Raw genomic sequence first — 26861 nt, 5'->3', positions numbered from 1 at the left:
AAAAGTTGATCCCCTGGTTTTCACTCCGCCTTCAGGTAATGTTCATGACACACCCAGGTATGCTATTTGATTTCGTATTAAGCCAAGAGAAGACATGGATGACAATTCGAGAGTAGAAGGTCTGAAAGAGCAGTAACTGCATCGAGTAATACGTCTCTGGTAAGTGGTTGTTCTTAGAGTAAACAACAAATATTTAGAATTATCATCTTTTTAAAAATGTGGCTAGCCCCAATAGAATAGGGAACTGAAACTGCAACTTATACATTTGAGAAAGCTCCTCAAATATAGTAAGCATACCATATATACAAGTACTACAGGTAATCTGACATTCAGTATACTATATTTTGTATTTTTTTTTTTTGTATTTTGTGTATGTTTTGTATTTTCTTCTACATTTATATCTTTATATAACTGCCTGCAATACTTACGTCTTCAAGTTGAAACACAGCACACAATGTTACACATACTTAAAATATGTGCTGAAAATTCTTTGTTTCCTGAATACCTGAGCTTGTACTGATCTTTTTTTTAATTATATACCCTCCACCATTGCAAAGATTTGATCTTCTTTTTGTCTATCTTGATCTTTTAAAGAGAATGCACAATATTGGGTGAATAGTTTTCTTTTTTTCTCCTGCAATACATAAACAAAAAAATTCAATTTACAAGAACTTAATTTCATTGACAAAGCATTGCTTACTGGAAAAAAATGTTTCAGCAGCATGTCCTATAGCTTGTTCAAAAATCTATTTATAAGGGGTTTTCACACAAAAGATACTCACAACTTACTTCCAGGATTCACATTATTTTTCTAAATGAATACAATAATAAAATTGTGTGAATCTTAGAAGAAAGCCGTGTAAATCTATTGATAACATGTTATGAACAGACTCCTCATTATTGCACAAACAACATGGCTTAAAAACACACATACTTAAGATTAAGCAATTTAGTTAATAATTTTAATCAGCCCATTCAAATTTTTAAAGCATCTCTTCAGTAAACTGTAAGAAAATTAATAAATAACTTGTAAAAAATAATTTGTTGCTCAAGTTCATAGCATTTTTATGATACATGATGGTAATATTGGGCAAATTTATTTTAGACTGAGTATTAAAGCTTAACTCTAATCTCACGCTGTAAAGCTCTGCACAAACTGTTGTCGCTATATAAATCCTGTATATTAATAACTCTGGGACATTTCAAAATTCTCCTGTGCAGTGGGGCTGGCACTTTTACTTACCTGATCCTCCCCTTCCCTGGCAGAGGGAATTTCCCCGTGCTCCGGTAGTGGACTGTGCTACAGTAACTTCATACCCAGTGCAGGACTATGGATACCGCATTGGTTTTTATGACGTTAGGACCTTGGGAACTTGTCTAGCAGGGTGGGGATGCAGAGGATCTGGTAAGCAAATCTACTATTTTGATGTCCCTTAGGCCTAAACGGGCAGTTAACCTTTGCATTGCAGGCACAATCCTTCTACAACAGACAGTTTTTCCAGAGTTGGGCTTTAACATACAGTAATAGTTAAATGGAATTATTAGAGTGACTGATTGCAAGAATTGAATTTGGCAGATGAATATAAAGTGTGTGTATGGGGAGATTTATTTTCTAGTATTAATATACAGTCGATACTGGCGATAACCAGTGCTAAGATGTGCAGTACCTTTGGTGGGCACAAGAGACAGGCAAATTAGTTTCTGACAAATTCTAGGGTAGACTTGCTTTGTCTGTAAATTTCAGTTATGGGGAATAAGTTCCTCTGCGCTTGCTGGCAGACATCACATCGCAGTGGTAATTGCAATGTGTATTGAGCCGGAAGACATTGAAAATGAATACTTAAAGCTGAACTCCAGCTTAAAGCGGAGTTCCACTTAAAAAAAAAGAAAATGAAAGTCAGCAGCTACAAATACTGCAGTTGCTGGCTTTTAATAATCGGACACTTACCTGTCCCAGGGTCCAGCAATGCAGGGGAATTAAGCCCCGCTCGTCTCCCCCTCCTCTCTGCAGCACTGTCACTGTTGGCGCCAGGCATTCATCTGGGACCTGTGACATGTCCCAGATTATCGCTGAGAGGGAGGTGAAGTGGTGAACTTACTTCCGGCGCCGTGGTGCCCCCGGAGGAAGCGGGAGCTGGAACCCTTGAACCCTGAAAAAAATGACATGCCAATTGTGGCATGTCAAGGGGTCACCTTCCCTTAACCACTTGCCGACCAGCGCACGACGATGTACGTCGACAGATTGGCACGGGCAGGCAAATGGGCGTACATGTACGTCCCTTTAAATTTGACGCCCTGCCATCGGGAGCGCGCCGCCGGCGGCGCACTCCCGCGCTGGTCGGGACCCCCGTGAGTCCGGTCACGGGACCCGCGGACTCGATCGCCGCGGGCATCCCCGCGATCGTCTCACGGAGAGGCCAAATGAAGAAATGCCGTTGTAAACAGCATTTCTCCATTCTGCCTAGCAACTAGTGACGCTGATCTCTGCTCCATGTGATTGGAGCAGAGATCAGTGTTCACTAAATGAAAGCCCAACCCCCCCACAGTTAGTAACACACCCCTAGGAACACTTAACCCCTACACTGCCGCCCACTGGTTAACCCCTTCACTGCCAGTGTCATTTACAAAGGAATCACTGCATTTATATAGCAGTGATTACTGTATAAATGACAATGGTCCCAAAAATGTGTCAAAAATGTCCGATGGGTCCCCCACAATGTCGCAGTCACAATAAAAATCGCTGATCGCCGCCATTACTAGTAAAAAAAAATAATAAAAAATTATTAATAAAAATGCTATAAAACTATCCCTATTTTGTAAACGCTATAACTTTTGCGCAAACCAATCAATAATCGCTTATTGCGATTTTTTTTACCAAAAATATGTAGAAGAATACGTATCGGCCTAAACTGAGGGAAAAAAATGTTTTTTTATATATTTTTGGGGGATATTTATTATAACAAAAAGTAAAAAATAATGCATTTTTTTCAAAATTGTCGCTCTATTTTTGTTTATAGCGCAAAAAATAAAAACCGCAGGGGTGATCAAATACCACCAAAAGAAAGCTCTACTTGTGGGGAAAAAAGGACGTCAATTTTGTTTGGGAGTCACGTCGCACGACCGCGCAGTTGTCAGTTAAAGCGACGCAGTGCCGAATCGCAAAAAGTGGTCTGGTCTTTGACCAGCAAATTGGTCCGGTCTGAAAGTGGTTAAAGTGGAAGTTCCATTTTTGGGTGGAACTCCGCGTTAAGCAAATATTATCTAAATACAAGTGACATGTATACTTCAATCTTAGTGTGTTTTGTGTATATCTATCAGATCTGTTCAGTTATTCATTGTGAAACTTTTTTGTGCAGGAACTTTCTGTACTAGAAACCAGTCACTGGTGCTCCCTCTTCTTGTGGGGTAACTGATCATGTGTGCGCCCCCTCTTCCTGTTGTTTTTTGTGGCAGCCTGTAGTTATTGAACTGTTGGGTCTCACTCACAGTTATGCTATCTGCAGTGGCTAGGTGCAGAATGATAATGTCACTGAAACCTTTACAGGGTAATATTTGAGTTTGCAAATGCATTTGGTGCACATAAAGCGGATTTATATTATATGCACAAAATGACATGTCATGTAAAACTACTCGCGGCTATAATGAATTGTCAGGTCTCAGCAATACAGATAAAAGTCATTGAAAAAAAACGGCATGGTGGTCCCTCCAAAAATCCATACCGGGCCCTTTGGGTCTGGTATGAATATTAAGGGGAACCCCAAACCAAATTTTTTTTTTAAATTGCGTGGGGGTCCCCCAAAATTCCATACAAGGCCCTTCAGGTCTGGTATGGATTTTATCCCCACAACCCTTGCCCACTTTAAGCATTATTAAAATCACTGCTCCCGAAAAAAACGGACAGTTTTAAAACTTTTTTTGCATTGATACATGTCCCCTGGGGCAGGACCCGGGTCCCCAAACACTTTTTATGACAATACTATGTATATAAGCCTTTACAATTAGCACTTTTGATTTCTCCCATAGACAAGTCATTATAGCTGTTTAAATTACTTTTTTGTACTGATACATGTCCCCTGGGGCAGGGCCCAGGTCCCGAACACTTTTTATGACAATACCAAGCATATAAACCTTTAAAATTAGCACTTTTGATTTCTCCCATAGACTTTTAAAGGGTGTTCTGCAGCTTTTGAATTTGCTGTGAACATCCCAAATTGTTCGCTATTCGATGGACAGGTGAACGCCCGGTGTTCGACTCAAACTTATGTTTGGAACCTAAGGGGGGTTAATCCTGCACATTGTGTAAAAAGGCTGTTTGATGTTGTCTTCTCTGATCCTCCCCTTCTTCCACAGTCGCCAAACCATCTCCTGATAGAACAGAAGCTAGGGGGTACTCTGCACATTCTCAATTTGGTGTGTATTGCTTGAGAGTTTTTTTTTCAATCAGAACTGTCCAAAGGGTCGGGGTCCTGCAACCTTATAGGACAATCAGAGGAGAATGAAAACTCTTCCTACAAGCTTTAACCAGGCACCGAGAAAAGTCACAAGACTGCTCTAACTACTGATTGATAGAAAAAGGTATTTAGCAGTTTATATTGACTGATATAACTATAATTTCCATGATCTGTATACTGTGGGAGACCAAATATAGTGAATACAGAGTCCTGGGTTTATTAACAGTTTGTCGGCTAATTAGAGGTAAAGTAATATGAATCATACATGTGCAACTTTGTAAGGCTTCACTCTCACGAGGCGGATCCGCTGTCTCGGAACCGCCTCTGTCCGCCAGCTCAGTGAGAGATCTCTCCGTTGATCTCCGCTGAGCCAGCGGAGGACAGGTCCCTTTCTGCTCACTGAGTGGGGAGGGGCTTGTTGAGCGCCGCTGGTTTCTATGGAGAGATCGGATAAAAACGGACAGCATGTGACGAATCTGGACGTAGGGCCATACATCTGCTTTTGGCGGATCGGACTGGGTCAGATATCAGCGGACATGTCACCGCTGACATCCGTCGCTCCATAGTCCAGCACGGAGCGCCCGTTCAAGTCCGCCGACAAAACTAACAGGCGAACCTGACAGTGTGAATGGGGCCTAAAAGGTCCAGACTAGGGATGAGCTTCGTGTTCGAGTCGAACGTACGTTCGACTCGAACATTGGCTGTTCGTCCGTTCGGCGAAACCCGAACTCTTGGTCCGTTCGCGTCAAAATTCGTGTGGCGCGCACGGCCCACAATGCACTGCGATGGCGCAGTGCATTGCTGGCTCATGATTGGCCAAGCATGCACTGTGACCCTGCATGCTTGGCCAATCGCAGCGCCAGCAGCGAGGAGAGCCATGATTGGCCACAGGCAGGATGCCTGTGGCCAATCATAGCTCAGGCTGTGTAGTGCACGCCCCACACTATATAAGGCCGCCTTTGAGGCGGCCTCGTGTAGTGTGTTGGCATCTGAAACAGTGGGTGTTCTGTGTACCTTCAACACAGTTACACACCGATCGTTTTTGGCTGATTTCCTATCTTGCTCTTGTGTAGTGGTTATTGTCTGTGCCCTGACCGCAGTATACACCACTATATTCACCTCACCTATATAGCTAGTGATCTATCTTTAATAATAGAGCTTGCAGTCAGTAGTGTTAGGAGATAGTGCGTGCTGTCTGCGTGCTCTGTACCCAGTACATACCGCTATAATCCACCTACATAGCTGTTCTCTATTTGAGCCCAATTGCCATCTGCAGGAGTTATTGGAAGTTGTGTGTGCCTCCAGCACAGCACAGTATACATCTGTATATACCCCTTTATCTCTGCTGTTTTCTGGTTATTGTCTGCGTGCCCTGACCGCAGTATACACCGCGATATTCACCTCAGCCTAAGGCCCAATTTTTCTGCCCCTGTTTAACAGGGGCGTTTAAGTGCAATTTTTGATGCAATGCTTTGCAGCAGGGCTAATTCCAGCAAAAAAACTAGAGTATATGGAAGAGGTTTCAGTGTGGTGGCACCAGCAGCAGTGCCTAAGGCCAAATTTTTCTGCCCCTGTTTAACAGGGACATGTAATTACAATTCTTGATATAATATTTCACAGGAGGGCCCCTTCCTGTGCCCACCCAGAGTAACGGTGAGGACTTATAGTGTTGTGGCACCAGCACCACAACCACCAAAGGTCAATTTTTCTACCACTGTTCAACAATGGCATGTAATTACAATTCTTGATATAATCGTTCACAGCAGGGCGCTCCAGCGCCCACCAAGAGTCACTTTGAGGGCTTACAATGTTGTGGCAAAACCAACACCTTGTTCCGCCATTTCTGCAGAGCATATAGGGCAGGCCCCTACTTTCAAACATCCAATTTACAAACATCTCCTACTTGCAAACGGAAGGAGACAACAGCAAGTGAGATGAAAAAAGATGGACGACAAAACAAATTATACAGGGGTGATAACCCTTCCCTATGTTTTCCAAAAAGCTTAAAAATAGTTTTTTTGACTGGAGCTACACTTTAAAAATATACCAGTTGAAAATTACAAACAGATTCAACTTAACACAACAAACCTACACAGTCCCAGTCTTGTTTGCACCGCCTGTATACTGCTGTTCTGAGTATATATGGCCTGGGGGCCACACGCATTTCCTTTTTTTAATATGGGTACAGGGTTCCCCTTAATATGCGTACAAGACCCAAATAGGTTGGTAATGGGCAGGGAGGGCTACCCATGCCATTTTTCTCAATGATTTTCAACCATATTGCAGGAACCAGATATAACATTAAAACCGCAAGCAGTTTTAAATGGTGTTATTTCCGTTTAATGTCATTTTGTGCAGGGACTGTTCTAAACACGGGAAACACGTGGCACTACTACAGACACCCCCCAGGCACCATATTTAAAGGAATATTTCACTTTTTTTTTCACTTTAATCGTCATTAAAATCAGTGCTCCCGCCAAAACGGCCGTTTTTAAAACTTTTTTTTGCATTGACTCATGTCCCCTGAGGCAGGAGTCAGGTCCCCAAACCCTTTTTAGGATAGTATCTTGCATGTTAGCCGTTAAAATTAGCACTTTCCATTTCGAACGTTCGAGTCCCATAGACTTCAATGGGGTTCTAACGTTCGTAACGAACGTGGGGTCTGTTCGAAAGTTCTGGTGCGAACCGAACCGGGGGGTGTTCGGCTCATCCCTAGTCCAGACAGAGAAAGAGTGGAAAGGTGAAAAAAGTTACTTCCTGCAGGATGTAAAGAAATTAATCGGTAAGGAGCGTCCTAAAACAAGAAATCTACTGTATACTAAATTTTTTTTACATGAAGACATAAAAGCATATTTAATTACGTATTACAAAGACAATTATTTGCACTAGGGTGTGACAACAAATCAAAAGCCAGCCTTTAGCAGCTTGAAGATTATTTAAAGCTAATCTGTGAATCATTGCTAGGAGTGTGCAGTTTACACTTCAGCATTATATGAAGTACCCCGGCCTATTTTAAAAGACGTGCAGCAGAAAGCAACTGTATTAACATACATTTTTCATATAAGTAGATTAAAGTCTGTCAAGTTTTACCTGCTTTGGTCTATATCAGGACTACATAGTGACAGTAACAAAGTGCTAGGGATGATGAATGCTAGTGTCTTATTACTGATTGCATAATAACATTTTAACAGCTGTACTGTTTCCAGGTTGTCCCCACATACTGTATATAATTACTTTTCCTTCATTTAATTTTTTTTTTTTAAACAAATGGAATAATGTCAAGATTGGACAAAAGGTTAAATATAGTAAAACATTTTTGATGGTTAATTCCCTTCCGGCCCAGTCTATTATAATATGAAGGACAAGTGGAGGACCTGTTATCCTGGGAGGACGTCATATGACGTCATTTGGAGGCACTTTCTTGCCCCCCTTCCCCCCCCTTTCCTGAACTGCTGGGCTGCATGTTTGGATGAGGGTCTGGTATGAATTTAACCACTTCAGCCCCAGAAGAATTTACCCCTTCCTAACCAGAGCACTTTTTGCAATTCGCCACTGCGTCGCTTTAACTTACAATTGTGCGGTCGTGCGACGTGGCTCCCAAACAAAATTGACGTCCTTTTTTCCCCACAAATAGAGCGTTCTTTTGGTGGTATTTGATCATAAAATCATGTAATAAAAAAATCCAAAAAATATATTAAAAAAATGTATTTCCTCATTTTAGGCCGATATGTATTCTTCTACATATTTTGGGTAAAATAAAATCGCAATAAGCGTTTGATTGGTTTGCGCAAAAGTTATGGCGTTTACAATATAGGGGATAGTTTTATGGCATTTTTATTGATAATTTATTTTTTTACTAGTAACGGCGCCAATCAGCGATTTTTAATGTGACTGCGACATTATGGCGGACGCATCGGACAATTTTGACACATTTTTGGGACCATTGGCATTAATACAGCAATCAATGCTAAAAAATTGCATTGATTACTGTAAAAATGTCACTGGCAGTCAAGGGGTTAACCACTAGGTGGCGGTGTAGGGGGAAAGTGTGTCCTAGGGAATGATTCAAACCGTGGGGGGGATGGGCTGTGTGTGACACGTCACTGATCACCACTCCCGCTAGCTACAGGGAAAGCTGATCAGTGACAGTGTCAATAGGCAGAACAGGGAAATGCTTGTTTACCCACTTCAGCACCAGAAGGATTTACCCCCTTGATGACCAGAGCGTTTTTTGCGATTCTGCACTGCGTCGCTTTAACTGACAATTGCGCGGTCATGCGACATGGCTCCCAAACAAAATTGGCATCCTTTTTTTCCCACAAATAGAGCTTTCTTTTGGTGGTATTTGATCACCTCTGCGTTTTTAAATTTTTGGGCCATAAATAAAAAAAGAGCGACAATTTTGAAAAAAAAACATTCTTTTTTAATTTTTGCTATAATAAATATCCCCCAAAAATATATAAAAAATTATTTTTCTCAGTTTAGGGCGATATGTATTCTTCTACATATTTTTGGTAAAAAAAAAAAACGCAATAAGCGTTTATTGATTGGTTTTGCGCAAAAGTTATAGCGTCTACAAAATAGGGGATAGTTTTATGGCATTTTTATTAATAATTTTTTTTTACTAGTAATGGCGGCGATCAGCGATTTTTATCGTGACTGCGACATTTTGGCGGAAACATTGGACAATTTTGACACATTTTTGGGACCATTGCCATTAATACAGAGATCAATGCTATAAAATTGCATTGATTACTGTAAAAATGTCACTGGCAGTGAAGGGGTTAACCACTAGGTGGCAGTGTAGGGGTTAAGTGTTCCTAGGGGCGTGTTTATAACTGTGTGTGGGCGTGACTGTGTGTGACACCACACTGATCGCTGCTCCAGATAACAGGGAGCAGACGATCAGTGTGCTGTCACTAGACAGAAAGGGGAGATGCTGTTTACATCGGCATCTCCCCATTCTTGAGCTCCGTGACCGTGGTATCCCCGCAGCGATCAAGTCCTGGTCATGGAGCTCAGCGGGAAATTCAAAGTAATGTACTGGTACGTTACTTTGCCCAGCCGTGCCATTCTGCCGATGTATATGTGCAGGAGCTGGTCTGGAACCGGTTACATCAGCATCTCCCCGTTCTTCCTCACCGTGAGATGATCGCGGGTATCCGCATGGACATCAGGTCCGCACAACCCGCGACCACGGTCACAGCGCTCCCGGCAGGCATGCGCCCACAAGCCGCCTCTTAAAGGACAATGTACAGGTACGTTAATCTGTCTATATGTGCCCTTCTGCCACAGTATATCTGCGTGAGGCGGTCGGGAAGTGGTTAAGGATAGACATTTTTTTTCACTTATTTTTCATTGCCAGCATTCTTTTGTTTACGTTCAGGTGTCAGTGGGGAAACTCAATTTTCGATTGATTCGAATTTTAATCTTTCTGAAAATTTGGAATTCGTTAGAAAATGAAAAAACCAAACAAAACGAAACACATTTTTATGTTCTGCACATGTCTAGCGACTTTGTAGAGCACAAACAAAACACTCACATTGGTCAAAGCCAAAGTTGTAACAAAGACACACTTATCCAAAGCAGCATCAAAATCGCACCAAAGTTACATCATAGTCACATCAAGTCGCACGGCAAAGTCACAATGGAAATCACGTGATTTTTAAGTTGCACAAGTGTTAATGGACACTAACCCTCTCCCCCTGGAGCAAGAAAATCTCCTGTGTGTAAAATAGCCTGTGTGTATGCATTGACAGCCATAGGCCTGAATAAGCTTTTAGATCACACGTGCACTAAGTTTACACAGTGCTGTTTTATAGCCAGTGCTAACATATACTAAAACATTAATGTGTATGTAAACTCTAACAATGAATTTCTCTTATTTTCTCTCTTTTGGCCTGTTATATATACTATCAAAAGTGTTTTATTATGTCTGGTCGATAAGCGCAAAAAATGTTTGTTGACTTTGTCATAAATCTTTTTAGTTGATAACTTCTGTACTCTCTCCTCCTGCACAAAAGGAGTTGTTATGCGTTAAGGAGGGAGATGGAGATATAGAGAGTTCTATGTTTTGTGTTATCCGTCAGAAATTAAGTAGGCAACACTGACACTACATGCTTAGGAATTCAGAGCTGTGTTGTCATGTCACAGTGGAAAACAGGGATACACTATTTTACTTTGCTCATCAACAGTTGCAGCATGTTTAACTGCTTCCCAACCAGCCTCCAAAGTTGGGCGCATACATGGTGTGGATGCCGGAGGCACACGTGCGTGTCTTTTTGCTAGCAGGGAAGTCAATCAGTGGGTTTGGCGTGCTCGATGCCCGCCAGCCACCCGCAATTGCTCCACAGAGAGGCAAAACGAGGATCTGCCAGTGTAAATAAACAGATCCCTGTTCTGTCAGGGGAGTGAAGAGAGATTGTCTGTTCCTAGTGATTGGGAACAGCAATCTCTCTACTCCATCAGTACACTCCCCCCACAGTTAGAAAGCACTACCCTAGGGAACATTTAACCTCTTGATCGCCCCCTGGTGTTAATCCCTTCCCTGCCAGTGTCATTTATACAGTAATCAGTGCATTTTTATAGCACTGATCGCTGTATAAATGTCACTGATCCCCAAAAAAGTGTCAAAAGTGTCTGATCTGTCTGCCACAATGTCGCAGTCCCACTAAAAATCACAGATCATCATCATTACTAGTAAAAAAAATTATAATACTAAAAATTCCATAAATCTATCGCCTATTTTGTAGACGCAATAACTTTTGCACAAACCAATCAATATATGCTAATTGGGTTTTTTTTTCCTACCAAAAATATGTAGAAGAATACATATTGGCCTAAACTGAGGAAGAAATTTGTCTTTTTACATTTTTTGGGGATATTTATTATAGTAAAAAAATATTGTTTTTTTTTTTTTCAAAATGTTTTCAAATACCACCTAAAGAAAGCTCTATTTGTGGGGAAAAAAAGGACATCAAATTATTTTGGGTACATGGTCGCAAAAGACACGCAATTGTCAGTTAAAGCGACAGAGTGCCTTCCGGTCCTTAAGTGGTTAAAACAATAAAATATGGGGAAATTCACATGATTTTTTTTCTTGCCTTGACTTACACTTTAAATAAAATCAGTAGTTCCCGTGATTATGAATTGACTTAAAATATATCAGAATGTCACCAGCATATATCAATGCACATTTGGTTACAACATTCATTCAAAATATATAGAAAATTCTTTAGGTTCTTAAATGAAAATTATATTTGTATACTACATATTTATACAATAAATATATATATATATATATATATATATATATATATATGCATATTTCTATATATGCATATCTATATATAGATGTATGTATGTATGTACTGTAGATAGATAGATAGATAGATAGATAGATAGATAGATAGATAGATAGATAGATAGATAGATAGATAGATAGATAGATAGATAGATAGATAGATAGATCATGTACATTATGGTTTCATTTTGCCAAACACATTTGCTTTCGAAGATTTCATCTAGGGTTTGGTTATTTTGGCACAATTTCACCAGTCAGTGAAATGCCTTGGAGTCGACAGGGACAGTAAAACTAAAGTAGTTTTAAGAAGTTTCTAAGGATGCAGTGGGCTTTAAATAGCTCACGATGGAAAGATCTTTTCAACTGTCCTGGTACTTTTCTTGTGCTAATAAATGGTAACCCTAACCCTATTGCTAATCCTAAGGCACTATTCACACTTTGCATAGTGGAAATGCGCATTCCCACTTTTATGCATGTTTCACGGTTTTCCGCACATCACACATAGGGCCGTCAATTCACTTGAATGGGCTATCATATGCATGACAAGCGCATTAACCCCTTTGCGACCAGCTGCTGTAGTTATATTGTGGTAGGTTGGCTACCCTGCATGAGCCATCGTAGCTGTATGTCGGCTCTTTAAGATGCTGTGCCAGGAGAGCGTGATGACCGCCGGGCACCTGCGATCGCTCGTGACAGAGCGAGAACCAGGATCTGTGTGTGTTCTCTCAGGAGAGAGGAGACAAATCGTGTGCTCCTACTAAGTAGGAACACGGATCAGTCTCCTCCCCTAGTCAGTCCAATCCCCTTCACAGTTAGAACACACCTAGGGAACACAATTAACCCATTGATCGCCCCCTAGTGTTAACCTCTTCCCATTTATACAGTAATCAGTGGCTATTTTTAGTTCTGATCGCTGTATAAATGTCACTGGTCCCAAAAAAGTGTCAAAAGTGTCCAATCTGTCCACCACAATGTCGCAGTCACGATAAAAATTGCTGATCACAGCGATTACTAGTAAATGGCATAAATCTATCCCCTATTTTGTAGACTCTAAAACTTTTGTGCAAACCAATATATGCTTATTTTTTTACCAAAAATATGTAGAAGAATACATATCGGACTAAACTGATTAGGAATATTGTTTTTTTTTCTAAATTGGGGATATTTATTATAAATCCTTCTGGGTCTGAAGTGGTTAAAGAAGTGCCTGCTCCTTATCAGGAGTGGAATGTTGCATGTTTTCACAGATACAATGGCATAATAAAACTACCCCAGATGTCATCCTAAACCCTTTGTATTACTGAAACTCTACCCAACACCACCCCTCTTACCCCAACTAAACCTACCAAAAACCAAAACTCCAAAATATTGGAGTAAAATTGGCCATATAAACAATAACAAATATATAACAAACATTCAGATACCACCATTGTAATTACCAGTTAATCCACCATAACTGGCATTCCACCAGGGACTCCATACCATAGATGGGTAAAAATCATCACAGCAGGTTATTTTAAAATGCCTCCAAAGACCCCAACCACCACAGTGCAAAGTGCGAAACCTTTGTGCCCTGCCAAATAAGCAATGCCTTTTGAACCCTGTCTTCTAATCACAGAGACCACAGATCCGTGCCCACAGCATTCAGATGCACACCGTCGCTGTGTAGATACTGCCACGTATCCACCTCTAGTTCCCGATGCCTAACCACTAAACCGCCGTTTCGCACTATGAACTTGCCAACTTCCTTATTAATCTTCACTCTGACCCAGTTCAGTTTTTCCACAGACCTGCCAAATCGCCGCGACGTACAGCATACAATGTCAGACCAAACCACCACTGTGTGAGAAAAAAACAGCTGCAGCCGAAGGACATTAAATTTGATGTCCCGAATGAGGTGTCGGCTGGAACAGACACCCAGCTCATTGCCACCAGCGTGCAAGACCAGAACATCCAGGGGGGCCTGACCTATCGTGAAACACCATGTACCTCTGGGACCACCCTGCTCCACAACAGTCCCAGAACACCTAGACACCTGATGCTAGTCTCAGACCTAGGGAAGCCCACCTGATGTCCATTAGTTTTGATATCAGCCCTCTTGGCCCTCCAATGAATGAAGGAGTGACCCAAGATCCAAACGAGGCAAGCATAATCTGAAAGGAAATACATAAATCATAACACATAACACGGAAACTGTCACCAAAATGCATATTAGCACACTTAATATGGATAACAATAAGACTCCCCAGAAACCTGGTTATGCTTAAACCAAATGATGATGAACATAACATTTAAACCCGCCCAACTCCCACCTGCCAATGCATTTTACCACCACTTTGTCTAATCCTCAGTGGTCGCCCCGATGCGGAACGAATAGGAAGAGTAATTGTGTGCCTCCAGCCCTGCGGCCGTTAGACAATCCCGAAGAACTGACACGAACTGGAAAGTGGACAAGGCTGAGCCATTCCAATGAGTAAGAAAAGAACCAGTCCCCACAGGGCAAAACTGTAAATACTTCACCACTGCGGAAACTGAGCAGATGGGCGAACCATAAACCCTCAGCAATTACAAATGCGCCCCCCTTCCTACTTTATCCGTCTTAGATCAGCGAATAAAAAGGACCACTGAAAAGCCATCACAGTGGACATCTGTCACTGACAAGCCCCCCTGAGCAGCCTTGGATTTACTAACCAACTCGTCCATCCTGAGAGCTCCATAAAAAGCCAAAGCGAAAGCAGCACGGAATAACAGAGCTTCGAAACTAGAAGAACACACCACACTCGTCTGCATGAACAAGAATTGCAGTATGTCAAAAGTGATCGGCCGGCGGCCTCTGAGCACCCTACCGGTAACCTCGCAGGGCCTGTTTAACCAAAAAATCCTTGGTAAAGTCTGGGATGCCCTGCAATTTAAATAGGAAGGCCAGTGCGGCCAACATATGGTTAATGGCGAAAATAGTCACGCCGTCAACAAAACAATCAAAATAGATCAAGAGATGTCTGACTTCAGAACTGACCCTTCCTGCCCGCTAAAGAAGCCATCCCACTCCTGCCAGACTTTAGTGTATGAAGACCACGTCAACTCACTCAAGGAGATTTGAATCAAAATGAAGGCAACTCCAATGCAATCCGCCACAGCTGAGGAGAACAAGGGGTTCTATGTTGTTCCGCGCCCAGAGAGAGAGCTCCAGCCAATGTATTCTTCACTCCCATCTTTAAGAAACATATTTAGCTGAAGACAACACAAAACAAGATGTTGTAAAAGCTGGATTACAGGAGGGGTGGGAAGGACCCTGACAGTAAATTGATGACCTGAACCCAAAGGAGAGACCACCAAATTGTCCAAGGGGGGTGAGGTACAGGGGCCGCACAACTGGCCCAATAACACTTCCTTAGCAAGTTTTTCTGAAAGCACTGCAAAGTGTAAAAGAGCCAACCGAAAATTGTCTGCGGTGGAAGGGATCTGAGGAAGGGAGCAAGGGATCAAGAAACCCTCGGTGAAATCTGCCTGCAATAACTGGGCTGCATGCCATTCTGTCCACCCTCACTGGAGTCTTGCCTTTTTCCCGCAGCATTGCTGGGATGGGCCCTGCCGTCCTTGAAACAGCGAGACAGGGGATGAGCCCCCCCCGCAGTGAGAGCATTTGTGCTTGTATCTGCAGCCAGTGGCGAATCTGCAAGAACCCTCATTGAACTGCCAGTGCTGACTCCACCAATTTGCAGCCGGTTCTCCAGGGGCTGTCGAACTCCTGTCCCCCCGCTGAAAAAACATTGTGGAAGCCTGAGTCGAGGATCGAGGACATCATTTTGATTAATAAACTGATGTTCTTATGATCCCATTGTAGTGAGGGACGAATAGTTGAAGAAACTGTTCATCTTAACGCAGCCAGGTCATGCCCCCATACATTCTCTTGGCCTCGCTGATGGCGTCCAGATAACAAAAGAGGGGGGAACAATTCTCACAAGGTTTTTCACTGATAACGCTAGCAAAAATGGCGAATGCCTGGAGCCAGTTACTAAACATCCGCGGAATAAAACAGAAGCAACATTTTTCCTCATCCTCTTTCTTTGATTCTTCCATTGTAATCCTATCCAGGTTAAACTTCTCAAGAGGCAACAATGTGAAAATCTCCACATAGGCCCCCCGCCAAATCTTGTCCCCCACCTCAGGTTTTAGATGCGCACCCAAAGAACCCTTGAAACAGACATAAACCTTGCATTTGGCAGCATCGACCAAGCAAACCGTGTCCGTGCTTTTACTAGAGCACCTAGGCGAGTCCGTCAAGGTCAGTTCAGCCATCCCCCGACATCCCTCCAGGCACCTGCACAGTAACTGAAACAGCCGGGGCCTGGGCCACTGCCTGGCCGGCCCCCAGCGGATCTGAAACCCAAACTGACACTGGCGCAAAGCTATAAGCCAAGCCCGTATCAAAATATTGTACCTATGAACACAGCCCAGCCACAAGATCATAGACGACTGCAAAATCGCCCTGCACAGTGGGCTCGGGGCCCACCGGCAGAGGGGGGGGGAGCCCTGCCCACTGTAGAAGTAGGGGTACCTGCACTGACCACGGGGCTCTGACCCACCTTAACCCCCGACACAGAAGACAAAGAGAGCTGTAAAGAAGAGATGGAATTAGACATGGACCTACCAGGCTGACCATGAACCGATCCCACAGCTGCAGATCCATAATCCCCCATCACTGACCGCAACGGAGTGACCTCATCTTCAGAACCTGACAGCTCGCCCTTGGATCGCAAGGAATCCTGTGGATCATCTTGAAGCCGAAGGTCTGGCATGGAAGTGCCATCCGCAGAAGGCCCAGGCTGCACGCTGTCCCTCCTGCACCTCTGCCTTGCAGGACTGTGTGGCTCCTCTTCACCCCTCCACTGATATGACGGGACCTGCTGTTCTGGCTGGCTCCCACTGACCATGCCTGCATCATGGGATGGGGGGTCTCCGGCCACTTTGCCCGACTGGCCGGAAACCACATGGCGATTCCACACAGGGCTGCCACTCCCGCAACAGCATCCAGCTGGGAGACGGCTGTATCCCCCCAAGTTCTCCGATGTGCAGGGACCGGGGACAAAGCAGGACTAAGCCCCCATCCCACATGGCTCCGCCCACAACAGGGATTTCTGCCAGCATGTGCACCAGAGCAAGCCAGTGGAGTCGGCTGGACTCGAGGGTCCATGGCTGGGCTCCCTGAATGACGCTGCTCTTGTGAGGGAGGCGAAGGGCTAAAGAGCTCCGGGGGCATGCCCGCGGATCGCATCTCACAGGGGAATCAGCTGGCGCCAAGGAGTCCATGCTGGCTCCCAGCATGGACGCTACCTGTGTTTACAGCAAAAGTAATTAATTGCCATGTTAGGCCATGTTAGGCCCCTTTCACACGATCGGATCCACCTGTCCGTTTTTAAGGTGGATCAGATCGGGCTGCCCATTGACTTCAATGGGGAGGCTGGTGTCAGGGTATATGTGATCGCTGACACCGAACTGCCATCCGATCCGACAAGATCTGCTCAAAACAAGCATATGGTGATACGTTTGCAGTCCATTCAGAAGATCAGATCAGATGGGATTGGATGAAAATAGACAGGCAGTCCGGTTTCATCCAATCTTCCCATAGAGGAGAGCGGGGCCCTTACAGGTCCGTCTCTTCACAGTAAGTGGATACGGACCTGTCATCCACTTGCTCAGTGGGAATCAGCAGATCTCTGAGCAAAACGGAGTCTGTCAAAACGGATCTGCCCCGTGTGAAAGGGGCCTTAGCAAGGCAGTCATGTTAGTCATGACAAACACATTATTTTGTTTATCAACAAACCTGTGTGTTTACCATGTAAAAACAAAGCCAAGTTTACATAGCAATGGAATCTGACATAGCTTTGTCTATCGATTAAAGGAAATTTTTGACAACATTTTGGCAAAGGCAAAATCCATAGTTTTGCTGTGAGATCAAGATCAACAAAATTAACGACTTATCTAGTTTTTGATTACTAATGGAATATAAACAGTTTATTTAATAAAATTAAAGGGGAGGGCCACCCTGAAAAACAAAAAAATGTTAAAAATTACAAAAAATCTAAAAAAAAAAAAAATGAAAAAAAATTTTTTTTTTTACTTACCAGAAATGCCTGTTGCTAGGCACTTTCTCCTAATCTTCCTCTTCCTCCTCCGCGGAGATCTTCTGTCTTCTGTCTTCGTCGCGGCGTCTTCTGGGTAATGAGTCGCGCTGTGTTCTGGGAACTGTGTGTTCCAGAACACAGCGCGTCCCATTCAGAAAGCGCTGCGGGACTCGCGCATGCGCAGTAGCTGCGGGACTCGCGCATGCGCAGTAGGAAACGGGCAGTGAAGCCATAAGGCTCCGCTGCCTGTTTCCCTTACAAGGGATGGCGGCGCCAGGACCCGAGAGCCGAGGGACGGGTCGGCCTCGGGCGGCCGACATCGCGGGCGCCCTGGACAGGTGAGTGTGTTTATTAAGTCAGCAGCTGCAGTGTTTGCAGCTGCTGACTTTTTTTTTTTTTTTTTTTATAACCGGCCCTCCGCTTTAAGGTTTACTTAACTTGGTAAATACAAATAAAGTGATATTAAAGTTTTTTTTCTTTACAAATCATAAACACGCTATACTTATCTTCTCAGTGCAGTGGTTTTGCACAGAGCAGCCCCAATCCTCCTCTTCTCAGGTCCCCGAAGGTGCTCAGGCTCCTCTCTCCTGCCGAGTGGCCCACAGCAAGCAGTTTGTCATGGGGGTACCCGAGCAAGCTTGTTTCCAAGCCGCTGCTCTGTCTGTCCATTCAGACACAGAGTATGGTTCAGCCCCACCCCTGCTCTCTCCTCATTGGCTCACTGGCTGCGATTGAGAGCCACTGGCTCCCGCTGCTGTCTCAGCCAAGGAGGAGGCAGAGACCCCAGAGAGATGCTGCTCTCGTACACATTGATGGATCAATATTGGGTTCAAGTAAGTATTAGGGGGGCTGCTGCACACAGAAGGTGTTTTACCTTCATGCATAGAATGCATGAAGGTAAAAAAATCTTCAGCCTTTACAAACACGTTAAGATATTTTTATTTCAAGCATCCAATCATGAGCAGTCAAATATCATTTGGTATTTACTTTACTCATGATTACCCATATAGCAAGGAGGACTTGCCACAAATTTGTGGCAGTGTTGAATTGTAATTCTGTTAACTTGCTAAACATTTTCACTGGAAAGTTGTATACTTGCAGAGCACTTGAAGCACAATTCCAATTTGTAGCAAATTTGTGTGGCAAGTCTCTAGCAAGAGTGAAGTTGCAGTGGTGAATCTACAGCATGTCTACAGCATGAAAATTCAGCCACAGTGAACCCCTGTGGTGGGATGACTATTGTACAACATAACTGAACCAGAACTTGCAGCAGACTTGCAGAATGTTTGCAAGGAAAGTTAATCTGGAGTCCTGCAATGTGGACTTGCTGCAATTGTGCAACAAAGTTATGAAGCCTGGCAAGTCTAGCAATAGCTTAGCAAGTCATTTTCAAACTTGCAGCACAATTGCTTGCTATCTGGAGTAGTATTTAAAGTGATCAGCCTCTACTACTTTAGTAAATCACCCCATTGACTCTGAAGAATTACAGAGCGGGCTAGAATCAACAATAACCATCAGTCAGATGGCATAATAAATAATATGATAATATAATTACAAAATGCAAAGCTTAGATTTCATAAGCAAATATGGTTTGATACTATGTGATTTAAAATAATATCAAAACTACAGGAATAACATTCAGTAGTTATATTTAAGATTCAGTTACAAAAATCCAGAAAGCAGGAAAGTAAAAATAATAATATGTTTAAGCATAAATTGTTTAAACTGTTTGAGTAAATCACATTTTATATATTTTTTTAGCAGGTTCTTCAGAGTAACCAGAAGAGCAGCCATGAACTGGGGTGTATATGAAGCTCTGCTGACAGGTGTCAATAAATTCTCCACTGAATTTGGTCGGGTTTGGCTCTCCATCGTTTTTATATTTCGCATTTTGGTATATGGAGTAACTGCAGTCCGTGTCTGGGGAGATGACCAAAAAGACTTTGACTGCAACACTCGACAGCCAGGTTGTTCTAATGTCTGCTATGACAACTACTTTCCCGTGTCCCACATTCGGCTGTGGGCTTTACAGCTCATCTTAGTCACTTGCCCTTCTCTTCTTGTTGTGATGCATGTTGCCTATCGGGAAAATCGAGAGAGAAAACACCGGGAAAGATTGGGAGAAAAATGTGAGACGCTCTACAAAGACATTAGCAAAAAGAGAGGTGGCCTATGGTGGACCTATCTTTTGAGTCTTCTAGTCAAAGCTTCCGTGGACATAACTTTCATTTATGTTTTTCATCGACTCTATAAAAATTTCTTTCTTCCTCGACTAGTAAAATGCACGCTTAGTCCATGTCCCAACACAGTAGACTGTTTCATCTCGAGACCATCTGAAAAGAACATCTTTACTCTCTTCATGATCATTACATCTGCTTTGTGCGTCCTTCTGAACCTTGTGGAAGCATCATATCTTATAGGGAAAAAATGTAGAGAGACTATGCAAGCCAGAAAGCATAAAGCTTTGGGAGAGACATGCTCTGATCATTGTGTCTATGTTTCTAAGAAGCAACAATGCACAGACAAAAATTGTAAGACACAAGTCACAATTATTGATTCTTAAGTATGCCATGGCAGCAAATGACAAACATGGGACCCAGTGTACATGGACATTATCAACCAACAGTTCTTTAATTGTATGGATTTAATTCAGATACTGTTAGTATACAGGATATCTAGAAACTTATTTTGCAACATTTCTATTGTATATAGCCTGGCATATTTATTAAATTCCCCAAAAATGTTATGTTAAGTTTGAAATTTTGCTTTTTATACATTCATGTTTATATTAAACAGCTTAATAAAGTATTTTAGGAGACAAGACATGCATACCTATAACAACTTTTTAGACCCTGGTTAAAGGAGATTTAAACCATAACTGGATGCCATTAATAAGCTAAAGCCCTGTGTATCATAAACAAAACTGTGTTTTTTCCATCATTGCTCTGGACCTACTTTCTCATGGGGATAATAATTAGGGATGGGCTGAATGTACTGCAGTTCAGTTCATGGGACATTCATCAAACATATCAAGTTTGGGTGGCAAATCTGTAAAATAATATATCACAATTTTTGAGGCTAATAGGCAAGGAGCTGGCAAAAGGGGCATGGGAAACGGCTATGCCCTGAAGGACATGTACCGATGCAAAAAAATATTTAAAAAAATATTGTTTCCTGGAGCAGGGATTTTAATATTGCTTAAAGTGAAACAATAAAAAACACATTTTCTTTAAACATCTGCTTGCGGATTCCTTAAAGCTGTAGTAAACTGGGACTGTTAACACCTGTAAGGCAATTGCATAATGTGCTAGTATGTAGGATTTCATCTCTGTGTATCATCTGAGGTGGTTAATTTTGTATATGTGAGGGTTTACAACCACTTTAACCACTTCCTGCCCACCATATAGCAGAATTATGTCCTGAAAGTGGTTGTAATATCCTGACTGGGCGTCATATGATGTCCAGCAGGGGTAAGCCGCTAGCCCACACCCACAGGGACACGCAGCTTGGCGATCAGTGGTGTGTGTGAGTCTGACACAACGCATCTCCGATCCCTGTAAAGAACCTAAGATGTAGGCTCTTTACCATGTGTAAAGCTGTGTACAATCACAGCTCATTACATAGTAACCAGGAAGTGCCGTTTATCGGCTTTTCCTCTACTTGTGCTGACAAGGCACAAGTAGAGGAGAGCCGATTGGCTGCTCTCTTGACAGGGGGGGTCTGCGCTGATAATCAGCACATTGATTATCAGTGCAGACACATTGAGGGTGCCCACCAGGGATGCACACTAGAGCCCACCAGGGATGCCAACTAGAGACCACCAGGGATGCCCACTAGAGGCCACCAGGGATGCCAATCAGTGCCCATTCGAAATGCCAATCTGTGCCCATCGGTGATGGCTGTCAGTGCCTCCTAATCAGTGCCGCCTATCAGTGGAGGCTATAAGTGCCCAACTGTGCCTCCTATCGGTGCCCATCAGTGCCACCTATGAAGGTCCATCAGTGCCGCCTATCAGTGCCTATCAGTGCTGCATATCAGAGTCCATTAGTGCTGTTTATCAGTAATGATTAACAGTGCCCATCAGTGCTGCATATAAGTGCCCCATTATCAGTACCCATCAGTGTCACCTCATCAGTGGCCATCAGTGCTGCCTTATCAGTGCCTGTCAGTGCTGCTTTATCAGTGCTCACCAGTGAAGGAGAAAACATACTTATTTACAAAGTTTTATAACAGAACAAAGAAAAAAACTATTTTTTTTGTCTGGTCTTGTTTTTTTATTTGTAGTGCAAAAAAAATAAAAAATAAAACAGTGGTGATCAAACACCACCAAAAGAAATCTCTATTTGTGTGAACAAAATTATACAAATTTTGTTTGAGTACAGTGTTGCGTGACCACGAAATTGTCATTCAAAATGCGACAGCGCTGAAACCTGAAAATTGAACTTGGCAAGAAGAGGATGAAAGTGCACAGTATTGAAGTGGTTAACAATCAATGACACAAAGGAAGCTATCATATACAGTAGCAGTTTGGGTGTTTGGGCTCATCCCCAATGACAATAATGAACAACAACTACACAAGTGTATCAGGTTTGTCAGCATTGTGCCTGTAGTCTCCATCAGGGGCATATGTGACAGAGTGACAACGCAGGAACCAAACTGAGAGACAGAGAAAGAAGTTAATGAAAAAGGTTCTTTTATCAGGATCACCAGGTATTATTTTAATGAAAGCTACAAAATTAAACAATTCTAAAGAACTTTCAAAATAAAATTTATATTATATTAAAATTTATATTTGACGAGCTCTCCCCTGAAGGGTCCAGTGTGTAAATTGGGTTCTCTCTTCTTTGCCACAACTCAGTGAACAGCTTGACCCCTCTGACACGTTGCCGAGTAATGGGTTGCTGCAAATGTGAGCACAAGTACCAGTATCCTACACACAACTATTTTGAGGTATCAGGAAATAAGTACTACACCGCTCAACTGTAAGTAAAGTATGCACAAATATTTATAGTACTATGCAAAATCAGGCAGGTGTAAAAAATGCTGTAAATTAACCAGTTCCCGACCGCCCACCTCATATATACTGTGGAAGGGCGCCGCTCTGTGCCAGATCACGTACCTAGTACATGATCTGCCACTTCTAGGTCTGGTACACGTGTGTGCGCCACCGGTGATCTGCTCCCGTTGTGATCACACAGCCCATTACACCAATTACACAGTACACAGTATACAGGCAGAAGGGCAATCTGCCTATGTAAGCAAGGCAGATTGCCGTTCTGTCAGAATGGAAGGTATTGATCCTGTGTTCCTGCAAAGCAGGAACATGGATCAATGCTTTCCCATAGTAAAAGCACCTCCCCCACAGTGAGAAAATAGAGGCTAGGCACAGAGTTAACCCTTTGATCGCTCCTGATATTAACCCCTTCCCAGCCAGTGTCATTAGTACAGTGGCAGTGCATATTGTTTAGCACTGATCACTGTATTAGTGTCACTGCTCCCCAAAAAGTGTCAGTTAGTATCACATTTTTCCGCCATCATATCACAGTCTGGCTATAAGTCACTGACATTACTAGTAAAAAATAAATAGAAAATATCCCATAGTTTGTAGATGCTATAACTTTTGCACAAACCAATCAATATATGCTTATTGGGATTTTTTTTTACCCAAAATATGTAACAGAATACATATTGGCCTAAATTGATGAAGAAATTCGATTTTTTACGTTTTTTTATTGGAAATGTTTTATAGCAGAAAGTAAAAAATATTGGTTTCCTTTTTTTAAATTGTTGGTCTTTTTTTGTTTATAGCGCAAAAAAATTAAAACTACAGAGGTGATCAAATATCACCAAAAGAAAGCTCTATTTGTGGGGGAAAAAAATACAAAATTTTATTTGGGTACAATGTCACACGAATTGTCAGTTGAAGTAACGCAGTACCGTATTGCAAAAAAATGGCCTGGTCATGAAGGGGGATAAATCTTCTGGAGGTCAAGTGGTTAAGAATGCTTTCAGAAATAGAAATGGAAAGTAAATTAACAGTAGAAATCAAATCAATATTTGGTGTCACCACCTATGGCCTTCAAAACAGCATCAATTCTTCAATTTTTCGAGTTAAACTTGCACACAGTTTTTGAAGGAACTTGGTAGGAAGGTTGTTCCAAACATCTTGGAGAACCACAGATCTTTTGTGGATGTAGGCTGCCTCAAATGCTTCTGTCTCTTCATGTAATCCCAGACAGACTTGATATGATATTAGGATCAGGGCTCTGTGGGGGCCAAACCATCACTTCCAGGAGTCCTTGTTCTTCTTTACACTGAAGATAGTTCCTAATGACATTGGCTGTATGTTTGGGACCGTTCTGCTGTAGAATAAATTTGTTGCAAATCACACCCCTCCCTGATGGTATGGCATGATGGCTAAGTATCTACTTGTTTTTCTCAGCATTGAGGACACCATTGATATTGACCAAACCCTCAACTCCATTAGTATAAGTGAGGCCCCAAACTTGCAAGGAACCATGCTCTACTGTTGCATTCAGCCACTTATTATTGTACAGCTCACCAATCCTATGTGAACAAACTGCCTCCTGCTACAGCTGAGTCAAATATTTACATTTTTTACTGATCAGTCCAGAGTACCTGCTACCATTTTTCTGCATCCCAGTTCCTATATTTTCATGCATAGGACATGGAAACAAGGCTAAGTGACGCAACAAAAAATAAATAAACTATTAACACGCTTTCTGCAGCATTCTTAATTTACAGCATTTTTTACACCCGCCTAAGACTTTGAACAGTACTTTGTGTGTGTATATACAGTATCTCAAATAAGTGAAGTACAACCCATACATTTTTGTAAATATTTTATTACATGTTTTCAGGTGACAACACTGAGCAAAAAGGAAACTTTGCAATAATGTAAAGTAGTGAGTGTACAGGTAGTATAGGAGTGTAAATTTGCTGTCCCCTGAAAATAACTCAACACACGGCCATTAATGTCTAAACCGCTGGCAACAAAAGTGAGTACACTCCTAAGTGAAAATGTCCAAATTAGGCCCAATTAGCCATTTTCCCTTCCCCCGGTGTCACGTGACTTGTTAGTGTTATAGGGTCTCAGATGTGAATGGGGAGCAGATGTATTAAATTTGGTGTTATCGCTCTCATTCTCTCACACTGGTCACTGAAATTCAACATGACAAAGAACTCTCTGAGGATCTGAAAAAAATAATTGTTGCTCTACATAAATATGGCCTAAGCTATAAGAAGATTGCTAAATCCCTGAAACTGAGCTGCAGCATGGTGGTCAAGACCATACAGTGGTTTAACAGGACAGGTTCCACTCAGAATAGGCCTCGCAATGGTCGACCAAAGAAGTTGAGGGCATGTACTCAGTGTCAAATCCAGAGGTTGTCTTTGGGAAAATAGACGTATGAGTGCTGCCAGCATTGCTGCAGAGGTTGAAGGGGTGGGGGGTCAGCCTGTCAATGCTCAGACTATATGCTGCACACTGCATCAAAATGGTCTGCATGGCTGTCGTCCCAGTGGGAAGCCTCTTCTAAAGATGATGCACAAAAAAGCCTGCAAACAGTTTGCTGAAGACAAGCAGACTAAGGACATGAAAACCATGCCCTGTGGTCTGATGAGACCAAGATAAACGTATTTGATTCAGATGGTGTCAAGCGTGTGTAGCAGCAACCAGGTGAGGAGTACAAAGACAAGTGTGTCTTGTCTACAGTCAAGCATGGTGGTGGGAGTGTCATGGTCTGGGGCAACATGAGTGCCCCGGCACTGGGGAGCTACAGTTCATTGAGGGAACCATGAATACCAACATGTACTGTAACATACTGAAGCAGAGCATGATCCCCTCCCTTCTGAGACTGGGTTGCAGGGCAGTATTCCAACACGATAACGACCCCAAACACACCTCCAAGACAACCACTGCCTTGCTTAAGAAGCTGAGGGTAAAGGTGATGGACTGGCTAAGCATGCCTCCAGACCTAAATTCTATTGAGCATCTGTGGGGCATCCTCAAATGGAAGGTGGAGAAGCGCAAGGTCTTTAACATCCACCAGCTCCGTGATGTCGTCATGGAGGAGTAGTGGAAGAGGACTCCAGTGGCAACCTGTGAAGCTCTAGTGAATTTCATGCCCAAGAGGGTTAAGGCAGTGCTGGAAAATAATGGTGGCCACACAAAACATTGACACGTTGGGCCCAATTTGGATATTTTCACTTAAGGGTGTACTCACTTTTGCTGCCAGCGGTTTACACATGAATGGCTGTGTGTTCAGTTACATTGAGGGTACAGAAAATGTACACTGTTATACAAGCTGTACAATCTCTACTTTACATTGTAGCAAAGTTTCATTTATTCAGTGTTGTCACATGAAAAGATATAAGTGTGTGTGTGTGTGTGTGTGTGTTTTTAATACAGTACATAACTGCATTAGTTGGTACTTTTTTTGTATCTGCCTGGAGTTCGATTTTAATCTAGTATATGTTTTATGCTGTGTAGTAAAAATTACAATTCTTCCCTTATCAATGTTATATATATACAAGAATGTAGCCTAAAGAATATAATTGTTGTGTTTCTCATAACCTTGAGCTGGCTGATACTGCGAACATTCCAAGGCTCACAGACCCAGAATGATTTGAACAGTAAGCTAAAGTTCATTGATACAGAGCCTATATAAATGAAGATGTGGCATGCATAACAGTTTTACTGTCTCTCTCTACAACATTGTTTTAACAGTACTGATTTACTGTTTATTTGGTTGCTTGAATAAAAGCCAGTTATATGGACCTTGTAAAAGTGTTTTGACACGTTATCAACAGACAGTTAAAACTCTCGAGATTAATGTTCCTACAACTGCAAAACAATGTTATATACTTGTGCTTGCAAGTTGACACCATACACAGTTATGGAAAGTCTTCTTGGAAGTTCCTTTTTTTATTCTTTACAGTAAATAAAGAATTGAAACATTA

General features: G+C 42.4%; 1 protein-coding gene across 2 annotated transcripts; it reads left to right on the top strand.

The window, feature by feature from the left end:
- Nucleotides 1-26861, top strand: LOC143982864 (gap junction beta-5 protein-like). 2 transcript variants are annotated; one of them, XM_077481920.1, is made up of 2 exons: nucleotides 1-159; nucleotides 19644-26861. In XM_077481920.1, exon 2 carries the CDS (start codon nucleotides 19672-19674, stop codon nucleotides 20440-20442), a length of 771 nt encoding a protein of 256 aa, XP_077338046.1. In that variant the 5' UTR covers nucleotides 1-159; nucleotides 19644-19671; the 3' UTR covers nucleotides 20443-26861. The 2 variants fall into 2 exon arrangements, with proteins under 2 accessions (XP_077338046.1, XP_077338045.1); XM_077481919.1 differs by having other exon boundaries at nucleotides 5-159; nucleotides 19641-26861.

The sequence above is a fragment of the Lithobates pipiens genome, unplaced genomic scaffold (genome assembly GCF_037356315.1).
Source record: "Lithobates pipiens isolate NorthernLeopardFrog02 unplaced genomic scaffold, aLitPip1_a1.2 Scaffold_16, whole genome shotgun sequence".
In the NCBI taxonomy this organism is placed as follows: domain Eukaryota; kingdom Metazoa; phylum Chordata; class Amphibia; order Anura; family Ranidae; genus Lithobates; species Lithobates pipiens.
This window is presented reverse-complemented; position numbering and strand designations above follow the sequence as displayed.

Coding starts and splice junctions, on each gene's coding strand:
- LOC143982864 (XM_077481920.1), top strand. CDS start 19,672: ATGAACTGGGGTGTATATGAAGCTCTGCTGACAGGTGTCAATAAATTC.